Consider the following 15,720-nt stretch of genomic DNA (forward strand, 5'->3'; position numbering starts at 1 on the left):
GCATGAATGCCTACATCAGCTAATGTACTTCCGTTCAACCGTTCATCCGTTCAATAAAACCTAATGCACTCGAATCCATTTAAAATATTGTACACTGTGGTCTATTGCCAGGGCTTGACATGAACTTTTTGAGGCACAAGTACATTTCCCATTCACTTGTCCGGGCACAAAAGTAACTTATCCTGAGCACGAGCACACACAAATACATTTTAAATCAACTAGCCTAACTGTAAGTTGGTTTTGGTGAATACATGTTTGAACATTAGATGAATATTCTCAGTTTACAAGTTAATAGCCCTAGAATGTCTGATCTTACATACATTTCATGTATTCAAAATACACAGAAAAGGTGATTATTAGGAACGCCAGACAATAATGCCAGACAATATTGTTGGCCACTAGGAGTGCCACAAAAAAAACATGAAACCAAGAGTCACTTGTCCAACGGACAAGTCAAATTTTAATGCACTTTTCCGAAAAGATGTATTACTTTATTACCCTGATTGCACTCTGTTATTCAGTTTTAACCTTGTGCTGATGTTCTCCATGCTGAGAATAGTGTGTGTGTGTGTGTGTGCGTGCGTGTGTGTGTGTGTGCGTATGTCTCAAAGAGGCCCATTACCGTCTACATTAGCTAATGTACATCCATTCAATAAAATGTAATGCACTTAAATCAATTAAAATTACGTAATTTTGTTTAGGCTGATAATTGTGTTCTTCTTCGTCCTACATTGTCCTACATCTCAGAATTACAGTCAGAGATCTAATATTGCCTTAATTACTACAAATAAAAGCAAATCCAATATCAGATGATGAACCATGCCCGCCCTTTGTTGTCTGTTGTCCATCTGTTATTTTGTCTTTTTACCAGGTAATGCTGCTGTTCCACCTACAGCCTCTAGGAGGAGATACAGCACGGAGCCTAGTCAGTCAGCTGAGACAGACAACCAATGGGAGAGACATACTGTCACGACAGGAAGCCGATGTGGGAGGAGGGATGACAGGGCACTGCAGTCAGGCAGACGGTGGACAGACAGACAGACAGGCAGGCAGGCACAGACAAACAGACAGAACAACAGACAGAACAACTGACAGAGTGACAGACAGAAGCAGCCAGAAAACAGCGGAAAGGAAGACTTACTAACTGTTTTTGTCCCCTGAGGGAGGGTGCAGCCCGAGATGGACTTAGTTGAGCTCTGACGCTTAGAGGGGTCAAGAGTGACCCTAGGAAGAGAGAGAGGAAGAAGAGAGGGAAATGAAGATGAGAAGAATGGAAAACATACAACGATTAGCGACGACAGAGGAACGAGAGAGAGAGAGAGAGAGATGGGAGAATGGTGAAAGACAGTGAGGATAGAGAAAGATGAAGAGGTCAGAATAAAGTAATGACAGAATATAGATGGAAACAAAAACAGATGGAAACAAGAAAAGGAAGGACAAAAGATTGGCAGGTGATCAGCACGGAAAAGCAAAAGAGTTAAAGCAAGAAAGAAAGAAAGAAACAAACATGTAAAGCTCCAATAAACAGCCCAGTTTAAGATCAATGGACAGCATGCCTGAGTCCAACAGTATTTGCAAATTATTGTTGGGTACAGTTTGTTTTGTTATAATCTGCTTGGAGTACCAGAGGGGTGGGGCAATCGATTGCGTCATGTACACTATACATTTAGGAGTGCTCATTGTCTCCGCCAGGCCGAAGGCGTGGCAGAGACGCCTGATATTGTCTAAACGTTGCAAAAAATCGGTACACAGTATCTCTACAGTCATGTGATCAAGACGGATCTGGCTGATTTTTCATATAACATCCTGATTGTCTAAAATTGTCTTTCAACGTTTGCAGGAGCAGCTCGTTTTGAACGAAATCCACAATTCCAAACTTTGCTGGCCCAAAATAAGCTACCTGGCCCATTTTTCGGAGAATGTACAAATGGAACCAAATGGATCCATACCTTTGTACACACTCAAGTTAAATGAATACTCAAGATTTGACAGTGTAAGCTAAGCTGTCAAGTCACCGAAAGTACATGAAATTGCATCACCAGTACTTCTCTGTTGTTCTGAACTTCTGACACAGGGGTTCTCAACCATGTTTAGCTGGGGACCCCCGGGAATGCTTTGGGCATGTCTCGTGACCATCATAGACCAATACGATGAGAATCAGTATGTTACAATCTAACATACTGATTCTCATCGCATTGGTCTATAATGGTAGACCCCATCCATCTAGGACTTCAAGCAGACGAATGCGATCAACGTTAAATATTTGTACATACTATTTGACACAGGTCTTCTAAATAGACAGTTAGGAAGGAAATGTGTAGTGAAGGAGGGGGTTGAAGCCTGTAAAAGGTTAATAATTAGAGAAGGAAGCCTGGTAGGTTAGTACAATGTTAAGGAAAGAAAGTTGTGAAGAGGCTGCAAGAGTAGATATAGGCTTTCCCTTAAACACCTTAATAGACCATAATATCAACATACCCGTATTGACTAAATTTGTTAAAGTATGAACAAAATGGTCATTGTGTGAATATGGTCAATTGAGAAATAAGATTAGGGGTCAGGCTCCAGTCATGAGGCTGTGAATATGCTGTAACAACTAGGCGAACAAACACCTTAATATTTGGCCTCTGAACTAACTACAACTATCCAACAGTGAATATGAATCATGTACGTAGGGTGAGAACACTCCTATCATCTCTTTCTGTTCCCATTCATAAAACTCTCTAGCCATCACAACCATAGCATGGGTCTCATTTAATGAAATTCATCTTTTAAACACACCACAACATAGTAGAGGTTGTGGCTGAGCAATGTTTTATTTTTATTTTTTATCTCCCCCGCTCTCCATTCTATTTTATCTGCCTCACTAGCTGCTCCACCACGACCAAAGCCACCAAATCAGAAAATGACACGTGAACCAGCTAAAATAAGACAAAATAAGTCAAAACATGCTCTGCAGCACTGCCATCTCGTCCCCCTTCTACCCAGCCTCTCCTCTTACCTGCGGGTCAGCTTGGAGGTGAGCTTGCTGAACAGGTTGGTGGTGGCGCGGGTCCTGGCGTGGGGCAGCGGACTGGCGTCGTGGGACAGGGTGGGAGAGGTGGGTGGGCCGTGGGACGAGGCCGTGGACCGCCGGTCACGGATCTGTCCGCCGTGGAAGGTGCTCCTCACGGTGGTTCCCCGCGTGAGGCGGGAGGAAGGCGCCGAGGCGGAGGACGACACCCCCGAGGCCCCGGCGATGCTGTGCGTAGAGGGGGAGGCGGGCGGGAGGCGGTGGGACATGGAGCTAGAGGGGACAGACACAGGCATAAAAATGAAGAATGCTGCAACTGGCAGGGCAAGTTTAACTGTATATATCCCATTTCATACAGAAAGTAGGGACGTCCCACATTTTATATTGCTCTTGATCCGATTCTGATTTTGAGTATCTGCCGATATCGATTTTTCCCGATACGATATTTATATTTTTATAGAGGCTTGCATGTCAACATGTCTAGAGACAATGCCAGACAGGTATGAACCTCTTTCATTCGGTATAGAGACACACACCGAACACCCCCCCCAACCCACCCACACACACACGACAAGCGAAGGACAAAGGGACCTTGACATACAGTGCATTATGTGACTGTCCATAATAGTGTACACTATACATATCAGTCCACATATTGACATTCAACACTCAATATTGTGCGTCTGGTAAAGCCAGGCCCATTTGATGTGATGGATGGTTAGAGGGTGACCGACCGGCACTGGTCCAGAGTGCCATAGCATAAATAAATGACTTGAAATAAATGACAAGGGCAGAGAAGGGAAGGCAAGCATAGCATAGGGGAACCAAAGAATTGTGACACAAAGAAATGTGACAAGGGGAAAGAGACATTTCCTCCTTGAAAAACACAAATTAATTAAACCAGTCTGACTGTCTGAGAGAGGTCAAGAGAAAGGAGAACACTGGCTGGATGGAAAGACCCAGGAATATAATGCAGAGGGGGCCTGGGGTGAGGGAGAGAGATGTAATGAAAAGCAACAGCTAGTAGTGAGACAGAGGACAGCCCTCCAGACGTGGCCAGCAGCTCATTTCTATTGTCCGCCGAATGACCCAGAATGTTGTCATTGTCAGAGCTCTCTGAAGCCGAAACCGTTCATACTGTCAAATTCTGAGTGTTATTTTAAACACTCAGGATTTTACCGTTTACATTACCATCCTACAGTACAGTTATTTTACTACTACTAGAGCAGTGTCCGTTGGGCACTGGCCTACTTGGAACGATGCAAGTTGAAAATGCACTACCCACCCAGTTATGTCTGTGTCCCTTTTAGCTCCATATATGGAGATATAGGGATGATCAGGTCCAGACCCGGGCAAAGGCTTTTGTGCTGGTTCTGGACTTGTGGGGACATGTGTGACACACACACACACACACACACACACGCGCGCGCACGCACGCACGCACGCACGCACGCACGCACGCACGCACGCACGCACGCGGGCCGGGGGCTGCTTTCCATAACGCTCTAGATAACACCCACGCACACAGAGTTCAAGAGGGCCAGAGCCATTAGGTGGGTTACGTTGATGTGCAGCCGCTGCAGAGCTAAATCAGTTAACTTCAACTGGGAACGAGGACTACTGCAGAACACGAGCTCAGCACACTGAGGAGAGGAGAGTGTACTGTACCTTCTGCTTATGATGGAATTCATTCATGTTTTGCATGTCCAGTACCGCAGTGATTCTCAAACTTTTGTGAATCATTCATTCATTCATGTTTTGCATGTCCAGTACCGCAGTGATTCTCAAACTTTTGTGAATCACTTTTGTAATTTTAATTACAAAAAAATCCCCCCCCCCCCCCCCATCTCAAAAATATTTTGTGCCAGGGAATCCCCATAAGCAAAGAGGCAAATCTATTTTTCGCAATTTCTGAAAATTAGTTTTAAGTATGAAATGGATTTAAAACCGGTTAAACGGATCACACTGCACTTTCGGAGCATGTTAATTTTAACAACCAATCAAATGAAGTAAGGTTTATTTTTTAGTAAGATTTCTTATTTATTTGCATCTCTAATATTATATTACACTGTTTTAATATTATATTATCATTAAAATCTTGCATTTTACCAATTATTTGCGTGCCCACTTGCAATACCCTCACGGCCCACCAGCGGTCCCAGGCCTTATACTTGGTTGCGCTTTAACGTGTCTTGTAGATCTATTTTCGGTGCGTGACACCATGAACAACAAAGTCTATCAAGCTCTGCACTCTATTCCTCCCTTGCTCGCTCAACCCCTCTCCGTTTTTGTTTTTAATCTTCCCCCTACCTCGCTTGACCTTTTTCCCTGTCCTTTCTCTCACTCCCTCCTGCAAGCCCCAGCAGCCCCAAATCCTGCCTCATCACCTCATCCGTTTCCTACTGTGAAGTTAAGTGTGCACCCCCCCCCCCCACCCACCCACATCTCTGCAGGGACGCAAAACTGGAGGTGACTTGACATTCTGGTTCAACCCTCCAACAGACAGGATTAGCAGAGAGAGAACACAGACCAGCTACAATGAACACTGACAGAGGCAGACAGAAGTAAGCATAACAGAGAGAATGAGAGGTAAAGAGATGGAGATAACAAGCAGACCCCCCCCCCCCCCTCACACACACACACACACACACACACCTATTCTCTTTGCCATTCTGTAGTAGTGAGTGTCGGTCTGTACTGGATCGGTCCGTGCACACATAGGTGTTCCGTCGAGTCATGGCACTGGCTGGGATATTGTTCTGGAAGACACAAAAATTGAAACTTTTAGCAATTACCGTCAGCAAATCCCATTGTTACAGATCAATTCAGTTTAATGCTAAATTGCTAACCAATCAACAGCTCATACTGGTTGACTTAAAGGAGTTGTTCACTTATGTTTAATGTTAAACTTATTTCTTATCAATTACACACCTCACGAAGCCTTTAATTCATGGAGATTTATTTTTGTTTTTAATCGCATTCCTAAACCAACAATTTGATGACCAGCGGAGTCCATCCGCAGCCACCCGGTCATCAGATTATTGGCTTAGGAATGTGACACAAAAATGCAAGGCTCACTTTATACCCTCTCTGTGTAATAGAGGGTATAAAGTGAATGGCAGATCGAGTCAAATTGAATCATTTAATTCAATCAAATACGACTTTTCTGTTTGGATGTATTGGCTGTCAAGGCCAGAAAGTAGTTTTTTGCCACTCAGTAGGCAATCCTGCATAACTTCCGGTATGATGATGATGTCACACGCATAGTGTGGGGGGGGGAGAACAGGAAACAGGAAACGCCAATCATCTCTCAAAATATTAGTATTCACATTGCAAACAAGAAACAGAGTAGCACGTAAAAGTCTGGAGCAGAGTAGGCATGTTTTTGCAAGGTTAACTGGAGGGTTTCACATATGATGATATAACAAGCAGCAGTGTTTTATGTCTCTAGGTGTTTATTTTACCAGCCTCACTACTGGCACAAAGTTGTTCTGACCCGGTGTTCCAAAATTATAAAATAATATGAAAATATCATTTGACCCCATGTGGTGTAATGTCTGCTCATATCTGTTCACCATGCATCTCATTAAAAGAGGTAATCTGGGGTTAATCTGCCGTATGTCAGACTCCATTTATTGTGTAACTGCTATGTCAAAATGTTAATTTGACTAGCGGTGAACTCCATTCATATTCACTGTCTGGATTATGTCTCTTTATGAATCTGTGTATTATTAAGGCAGTGTGTGTGTGTGTGTGTGTGTGTGTGTGTGTGTGTGTGTGTGTGTGTGTGTGTGTGTGCGCGCACAAAAGAGGGCGAGAGAGGACAGAGTGAAAGTATTTTAGTATGTGTGTGTCAGTGAGCTTCTGAGTGAGTGAGTTATATGTGAGCAGAATGTTTACTGTATGCTCTAGTGCAGAGGTTGCCTACATTATGCTCTAGTAGTGCAGGGGTTGCCTACTTTATGCTCTAGTAGTGCAGGGGTTGCCTACGTTATGCTCTAGTAGTGCAGGGGTTGCCTACTTTATGCTCTAGTAGTGCAGGGGTTGCCTACGTTATGCTCTAGTAGTGCAGGGGTTGCCTACGTTATGCTCTAGTAGTGCAGGGGTTGCCTACTTTATGCTCCAGTAGTGCAGGGGTTGCCTACTTTATGCTCTAGTAGTGCAGGGGTTGCCTACTTTATGCTCCAGTAGTGCAGGGGTTGCCTACTTTATGCTCTAGTAGTGCAGGGGTTGCCTACTGTATGCTCTAGTAGTGCAGGGGTTGCCTACTGTATGCTCTAGTAGTGCAGGGGTTGCCTACTTTATGCTCTAGTAGTGCAGGGGTTGCCTACTGTATGCTCTAGTAGTGCAGGGGTTGCCTACTTTATGCTCTAGTAGTGCAGGGGTTGCCTACTGTATGCTCTAGTAGTGCAGGGGTTGCCTACTGTATGCTCTAGTAGTGCAGGGGTTGCCTACTGTATGCTCTAGTAGTGCAGGGGTTGCCTACTGTATGCTCTAGTAGTGCAGGGGTTGCCTACTGTATGCTCTAGTAGTGCAGGGGTTGCCTACTGTATGCTCTAGTAGTGCAGGGGTTGCCTACTGTAATGGGAAAATGACATTTCAATCCATGTAAGGCAACTGCTCACAGAGGTAGAACAGGAAGCCATCTTCCACCTGTTACCAGCAGTCAAAAGCCTATTTGTGTGAATTCTAGCAGACTGGAAAAGACCATATAAAGTCATGTGTTAAAGGAGTGTCCTGTTCTTTTCCAACCATGTGTTTCTTATTTTGAGAACTCTCGAACTGTATAAGAGAGGGTGTCAACCTGTGATTGGGAGATGTCATGATACATTCGTGTGGATGGCAGTCTCCAGGAGCGCTCTTGATTAAATCCGTGATTGTGTTCCCAACACTTTTAAACCTTTATTTGGTTCTGGACTTCGACTTCATTACACTTTGATTATGAGTTAAGGTTCCCACTACACTACTGTATGCTCTAGTAGTGCAGGGGTTGCCTACTGTATGCTCTAGTAGTGCAGGTGTTGCCTACTGTATGCTCTAGTAGTGCAGGGGTTGCCTACTTTATGCTCTAGTAGTGCAGGGGTTGCCTACTGTATGCTCTAGTAGTGCAGGGGTTGCCTACTGTATGCTCTAGTAGTGCAGGGGTTGCCTACTGTATGCTCTAGTAGTGCAGGGGTTGCCTACTGTATGCTCTAGTAGTGCAGGGGTTGCCTACTGTATGCTCTAGTAGTGCAGGGGTTCCCAACCTTTCTATTACCACGGACCGGCTGACACTTCATAAAATGTTCACAGACCGGCATGGGGAGGGAGGGGGTGGATTGTGCGTCGCGGTCGCGCATCATCGTACCAACGTGCCTACCCGCTGCTATATTATTATATCAACATAGTGTTAAATCATTGACCTAAATGGCGTTATATCAACAAGGATATATTTTTTAAATCACACCCGTGTGAAGTGATTGGTGCAACTCTGTGTGGGGGTCCCCAGGGCGGTGTTTTGTGTCATTAGCACGAGCGTGACAAAAGGCTACAGCTTGTTGTTGTTATGCTGCTGCTCGCTGAATACATGTGAACGGTAAAGATAACAAGGATTCAACTCAACAGTGATGTCACTGTTAAGCTATGCAACACGGAAGTATCACTGACTCGAAGCTGTTTATAAACCACAGTCAGTGACGTGTCGCTGACGAATCCTTGATATATTCATTCAACCGAGTCAACATTTCATCGCTGTTTGGAAAATCCTGGTGACGCAAGTTTTTTTGGATTTGGATAAAAATGGTAAATATATATATACTCACACTTACCGTCGTCGAGTTAATTTCTTTTCGGCGGTCAGGGATCTCTGACTTATTTGGATTGTGGGCGGAGCTAACCATGGGACTGGAGGGGGGCGGGATGCTACGGGAGCCAACCGCGTTGGTGCTCGCCTTTCGGATGGACGTGGACGTGCGTTCCTCTTTCAGCCCTGCCGCCTCACCAACTCCACTGGGACTACGCTTTGGGTGGGTCGTCCCTGGCAACGAAGGACCACCTGAGAGGGACAGCCGGAAAGAGTGAGAGTAGTGGGGGCACAGATCGAGAAGAGAACAATAAAAAAAGAGATGGTGAAAATGACAAGAAAAGATAGAAAGATATAAAAAGAAAGACAGCAAAAGTACAGTACTTAGTAAGTAATCTCTCAAAACAGATTAACTGTCTCAGTGCCACAGGACGCCTTTGGACGCCTGCCCCTGGTGGCCGCGAGTGCCATTGGCGCCTTTGACGCCTTTTTGAAAAGCAAATATATTTTTTTTTTGAATATTCTCTTTTTTTTTAATCCATATTTTGAAAATTGCTCTAATCTGCATGTCAGGTGATGACATGCACATTACATGCACAATAGAATTACATTTTCTTTCTTTTATTTATAATGGGCTTCGGTGGCAACGAGGGCCAAAACTGGTGTTCACCCGGTGGCACTGGATGAGCTCAAATTATTATTATTATTTATTTTTTGATGGGTTCCCACCAGATTGCGTAACTTGACCTAATCACGGTCAGTTTACATTTCAGCATTCACCACAAACGGACAACAGCAAGAGGCAAACTCATCGCAATGTGAGGTGTTGTCTGTTGTGAGCTTGCAGAGCTGGCATTTTCAGAGCACAACACTGGCGGGAAACTACGTTTAATTCAGGCTTGATGTTCTTACAGAAGTCAGAGTGTCGTCTCTGGCGCTGATACGTTGAGCTGCTAGTGCTGCTAGTGCTGCTACGCTGCGTCGTCGTCTTGTGGGCGGAGGAGGGACCGGAGGAGGAGGAGGAGGAAGTGGAGTGTTTGCTGGTTCCGTTGGTGATGGTGCCTGGTCGGACCCTGGCCAAACTCAGACTGCTGGCTGTCCGAGACTCTGTGCCAGTCTCCGTCTGAGAGAGAGACAGACAGAGACGTTAAATACAACACTCTAGTCAAGTCTCTCCAGCCAGACCGTTCTCTTCCAGAATGAAATTCCACCTCGTAAACTTTGAAACAGAAAGCTGTCATCGGCTCTTCAGAACAGAAGGGTATACGACCGATCACAACATGGTGTAAAAATGTTTTAAAATATATTTATGAATTTACATTCATATTACGTACTAGGCTTCAACAAATTGGGTTTCCACCTCCAGTACGACTTATTTAAAGAGACAAGCGACATAAAATAAAGTAATGTATCAGCTACTGAAAAAACAATGTCTGTGGTGTATACCAAGCTCATAATTATGCACGTTTATAACAACATAACAACGTAACAATAAAGCCCAACCTCGAACCTTGAAGTAGAGAAGAATTTGAAAATTGCTGGAGCCAACATGCGAACACATACCAAGGACATTACGGTGAATGCCCACATGTGTGTTCCAATGAAAGACTGAGGCTATTTCCACACCTTTCAGTAATGTCTTTCTTTTTGCTTTATGTTACCAATACCATGTTCTATTTTATTTGAAATATCTGAAATCTGATGTGGCAGGTTGACAGTGTACACACAACACAAGGTTCTCATCTAAAAGATACGTTTATGTTCTCAGTGGGATTGTTTGCAATGTTAAAGAGATTGAATCGAATCCTAATATTACACCAAAATAATTGTTTGGCCTAATTTCATTAAACGACCAATGACATATAAACATATTTATTAGACACTGAGAGCAACTCATCAAATCAAACTCATTGTATTTTCACATTTTTTCCCACACAGTACAACTGCTAATTTATCCACACTCTCAGAGTATTTAACTGTTTGTACACTAAGAGCTAAAGGAGAATTCCAGAATAACCATTTTCTAACCGTAATCTGATATACTGATATATCCAATAACGAGTGGTACAGGTGAAACATTACACAACTCCAACCAGAGCGCACAGCAGCTCAGAGCAAGCACGCTGGGTCTTACGCTAGTTTGTGTTTTTACGGCAGCCCATTTGGGACAAAACACTGTGGAGCTTATCTGGTCATTTTGAAAGACATGTGTAGAGGAAAAAATAAATGTAGAATATGTTCAAAATAAGCGATTTAGCGTAAGACCCAGAGCACACAGAGCTGCAGTGCAATTTTTCACCTGTACCTAAGGTAAGAAAATGATCAGTCCGGAATTCTCCTTTAATCCTCACTTTTAATAACAATTGATTACGGTTCACAACTGTGTCCTGTACACGCTCATAACACTCCGGTTCCGGTGAAGAAGAAAAAACGGAAATGGAAAATCCGCTGGTCTTATGCTATCAATGGCGAAGCAGTTTTTAGAATCTCTGATTTTTCTTTTTGGGTCAAAACAAGCTTGATTTGCGGTTAATTTCTCTAAAGTTTCAACGATATGATCCTCGCTTACAAAAAGTATGTTATGGGTGGATTAAATGACAACCGCGGGACATGATGTTGCATAGCGGATTTTTACTTCCTCGCAGTTTCAGGCCAAATCGGCTTTCAAACAAATCTGAGCCAACCACCAGATGGCACTGTGGCGGTTAACAAAGACTTTATAGTGGACACAGACCAAACCAAAGAGACACAGTGGTGAAACGTGAGGACCAATAACAAGCCAATAAGACTGAATATCTGACCTCATTCTTGCGCCCAAGCAGCAGGTATGTGGCGGTGACCTCGTTGTATTTCTGAGTAGTCAGGGCGTCGTTGATGTCATCTCTGGTGTAGCCCATGCCAACCATGATATCTGGAGTGGAGAGACACAACAGACATGATTAACCCATTTAGACCACAGGACGATTCTACAATCCTAACGGTTTTCTGAAACCCCCATGTCATGTCAGTGGTGCTCAACCTTTTCCATGTCAAGGACCTCCAGAATTATCTGTATTTGGCCCCGGACCCCCATCTGAAAATATGTTGTTCCTCACTTAGAGGTGCTTTTGAAAGTGCTGTGTGCAAGGGTCCTACATGTAAATATGATATACATGTATATGTATAAACATATAATAACAACATATGTTAACCCATTTTGACCTGAGATCAGATTCTAAAATTCTTCTACATCCTGACAGTTTTCTGAAAATGCTATGTTTATGTCATTGGTTCTTCGATGTTTCAAAAATAGCAGACCTACAAGCTCCTAGCGCGCCACTCGGTGGCGCGCTATGAGCTTGTAGATCTGCTATTTTTCAATAGCTAAAGCATAACATAATGCTAACACCAAAAGGGGTTCCCGCCCCAAAATGGGTTAATGTGTACAATAGTTTAAATGGAAAGAAAAGAAACATGCGCTGGAATGCTGCTATTCCAAAAGTCTGCATGATTTATAATACACAGGCCTTTAACATGAGCTAGTGAAACAACATGGGAACCTATTGCATTCTGGGAATTGCAGTGTTCCTCACCAATGCGGCTGGCATCATTGTGGTCTTCCACGGGCTCTGCATGGGGCTTAAGGTCCTCTCCGTCATAGCCTACATTTATCCACTTGTCCTTCATAATTTGCTGAAGAGAAGACACAGGATGAAGGACAGTAAGGTTTAATCACAACGTGCCAGATTAAATACAGGCATGAAGGGGAGACAGGTTAAAATGTCATCAACTACATATTTTGAAAATAGTTGTACTGTATACACCAATAGTGTACATAAACTTTCATGCGCAAATATCCAACAACTATTTGTCACTTGTAATATAAGAGAAAAGTATAAACCACCTTGAATAAACAAATTTGAAACAACACCTCACAGCCAGTGTTGACAAAATGATTTAGAAAATAATTGAATCATCCGTATTTTAATCTACCAATGAATTTCATATTATAATCGCTTTTCCAAAACATGTTCTTTATTTTCTTTATAAGGAAGCCTTCATATTTATGTGTACGTATATGTAGTGCCCCTCACCTCCAGGGTGCAGCGTTTGGTGGGGTTGAGCACCAGGAATCGCCGTAGGATCCCCTCACAGTCTGTGGACATGTAGAAGGGCACGCGGTATTTCCCTCGCAGAACACGCTCCCGTAGTTCCTAAACACACACCAACACACATTAATAAGAAAAGCGGGGTGAGTTTTCTTTTTTTAATTATATTTTTGGGGCTTTTCTGTCTTTATTGATAGGATATAGTGAAGACAGACAGGAAACGGGGAGAGAGAGAGAGACTGGGAATGACACACAGCAAAGGTCGTCGGGCTCGGGATTCGAACCCGCGACACACTGTCAGGGCATGCACCTATACTCTATGTGGTATGTGCCTGGACCACTAGGCCAGCGGGAACCCAGGGGGGTGCGTTTTGAATTCAGAATGTGACCGTTCAAACTGGAACCAGGTTAATAATGTAACCGAATCTTCAAACTCTGATTGTGCCCAGGGGAACCCATTTTGGTGTTTTAACTAAGCATTATGTTATACTTTAGATATTCAAAAATAGCAGATCTACAAGCTCATAGCGCGCCACCGAGTGGCGCGCTACGAGCTTGTAGGTCTGCTATTTTTGAAAAATCGTAAAAACGTGGCACAAATCTTTGAATATATATTCTTTCAGACGTCAGGCCTAAATGGGATAAGGGGGCAGTGGGAAACTCGAGACCTCAAATCACTGGAATCACAATCTATCCTGCCAGCCTTCTTTACTATACAGACTCCATACCAGTGGCCAATGTTCCCTCTAATAATTTTTCAACGGTCTGAGCAAACACTCCAACCTTCTGAGCGTACCTTGAGAAATGCTGAGCAACATATGATGAGTGCACATGTACACTGCGGTTAGATTACTTTTAATAAACTGTAGGCTATATGCATTATTATTCAGTATTATATGTGAACCCATGTAGACATACTGACATAGACGTTGACAGATGTCTAACGAAGGTCTAAGAAGTCACAGGCATTACGATGAATAGGTGAACAGTAGGCCCAGTAGAACAGTAGGCTAATAACAATAATATATGCATGTACAGTAACAGTATGTATGATGTGAGCATTTGATAGGACTACCATTTGAGTTAAATTAACACTGGCTTTTGACCATGTAGATTGGGGTCACAGAGATGAAAATCATATCAAATGGCCTAGGCTAATTTCTATCAAATTTGGGCTGCTTGAAAGTAAAACAGTTGAGAATCACTGGGTAAATCTAAATCCATGGAAACAGCCTATAATTGGCCCTAAAATAATATATTGAATAACATACATTTAGGCTTAGCTTTGTAGGGATGTGGACTAATGAGAGAGGAGATTCTCTCTCCTTCATTGTTGGACATTGCAGGACTCTGGAGATAGCTACAGTCAACATAAATAGAAAGTGAATGTCCAGCTTCATAGTGGAAATGGTGCAGTTTTTAGTTTGTACCTGGAGCGTGTTATCTCTGCTGTACACAGGGGAACCATGCGTGTCTTTAATTATACTAGAGCGGTGCCCATTGGGCACTGGCCTACTTGGAAATGCATGCCCCCATGCTGTCACCCAGGCGGATGCGTGCGACCTCGCCCTAAAGAGGTCGTTTCTCGCCCTCAGGCGGTAGATAGAAGATGGTATTTTTCAGACGCTTTCCATACGTGACGCAAAAGTACACGTGTTTGCTTTGATACAGGCGTAGCCACGCTGTTGCGCATTGGACAAAACAAAGGGAAGTGTTTTAGGTGATGGGAAACATTCTTCAGCAGGTCCGATCGGGTGGCAGCATGTGGGCTAAGCTCTCTCTGTTTACAGTGTGTGTGTGTGCGCGCAATTAATTAAAATGAAGATGTCTGGTCTATGCAAAACGGGGGTAGGCAAGCAGACAGAGAACAAAAAAATAATCAAACCAGTTTGCAACTAAAATACACAAAACTATGAATGTGCACTACATAGATGTGTTCTGCGCGGCACACTCCTGAGCAGTGCGCGTGCGCACATGGGCACGTTAGTGGGAACATTGGCAGTGGCCTTTTCTAGATCAGGGCCAACTGAAAAATATTGAAAGCATTTGCTGTCCACCCAGATCTGATCACTTAAGTACTAGTCATGTGTGGAGTCGACTGCGTGTATTTTCACAGCATGTTTATTTTAATGATGAATCAATCGATTGTGTTCCACCGTGCATCAATAGAACATAGTATATTTTAAGTATTACTTTTTAATATCAATGTTATATATATATTATCATCAAAATCTTGTGTTTTGCCAATTATTTGGGGGACCACTTTGCAATACCCTTGCGGTCCAACAGTGGGCACCTGCCGGCCCACAGATTGAGAACGACCCAACACCTCCTCCACCCATGTCCTCGCACCCACCTTAAGGTTCTGTCCGTCAAACGGCAGCGAGCCGCTGACCAGCGTGTACAGGATGACCCCCAGGCTCCAGATGTCCACCTCGGGGCCGTCGTACTTCTTCCCCTGGAAGAGCTCCGGGGCAGCGTAGGGAGGGGAGCCACAGAAGGTGTCCAGCTTGCTTCCCATGGTGAACTCGTTACTGAAGCCAAAGTCGGCTATCTTGATGTTGGCGTCGGCATCGAGTAGCAAGTTCTCCGCCTGCAGAAGACGCGTGTGAAGGCAGTTGTTGAATAATTCTCTTAGTCCATTCTAAAAATGCCATCTAAATCCAAAACTATTTGTTGCTATATTCGTTGCGGTCGGGAGGAAAGCACCTAACTCCCATGTTTGAGCTTTTTTTTGTCATTAATCAATGCTATTTAACACCCGTTATGTCTGTGTGTTGGTTAAAAAAATATTGAACCAATAAAAAGTATTAAAAAGCGCTTTGGACAAAACCTCCTAA

The 15,720-nt window shown here is 43.6% G+C and overlaps 1 protein-coding gene across 3 annotated transcripts in view; it reads right to left on the reverse strand.

Annotated features, from left to right (window-relative positions):
* Nucleotides 1–15,720, reverse strand: part of mark4b (MAP/microtubule affinity-regulating kinase 4b) — a 72,730-nt gene that overhangs the window by 12,514 nt on the left and 44,496 nt on the right. For 2 of the 3 annotated variants that reach the window (XM_079513396.1, XM_079513398.1), the window contains exons 8-15: nucleotides 15,237–15,473; nucleotides 12,866–12,985; nucleotides 12,365–12,464; nucleotides 11,594–11,703; nucleotides 9,705–9,915; nucleotides 8,812–9,044; nucleotides 5,666–5,769; nucleotides 2,999–3,283 (exon numbers count right to left, since the gene is read on the reverse strand). In XM_079513396.1, coding sequence (XP_079369522.1) covers nucleotides 2,999–3,283; nucleotides 5,666–5,769; nucleotides 8,812–9,044; nucleotides 9,705–9,915; nucleotides 11,594–11,703; nucleotides 12,365–12,464; nucleotides 12,866–12,985; nucleotides 15,237–15,473 — 1,400 coding nt within the window. The remainder of the gene's footprint in view (nucleotides 1–2,998; nucleotides 3,284–5,665; nucleotides 5,770–8,811; nucleotides 9,045–9,704; nucleotides 9,916–11,593; nucleotides 11,704–12,364; nucleotides 12,465–12,865; nucleotides 12,986–15,236; nucleotides 15,474–15,720) is intronic. The other variant, XM_079513397.1, reaches the window with a different exon arrangement.

Source organism: Electrona antarctica, assembly GCF_951216825.1.
Source record: "Electrona antarctica genome assembly, chromosome: 11".
Lineage (NCBI taxonomy): Eukaryota > Metazoa > Chordata > Actinopteri > Myctophiformes > Myctophidae > Electrona > Electrona antarctica.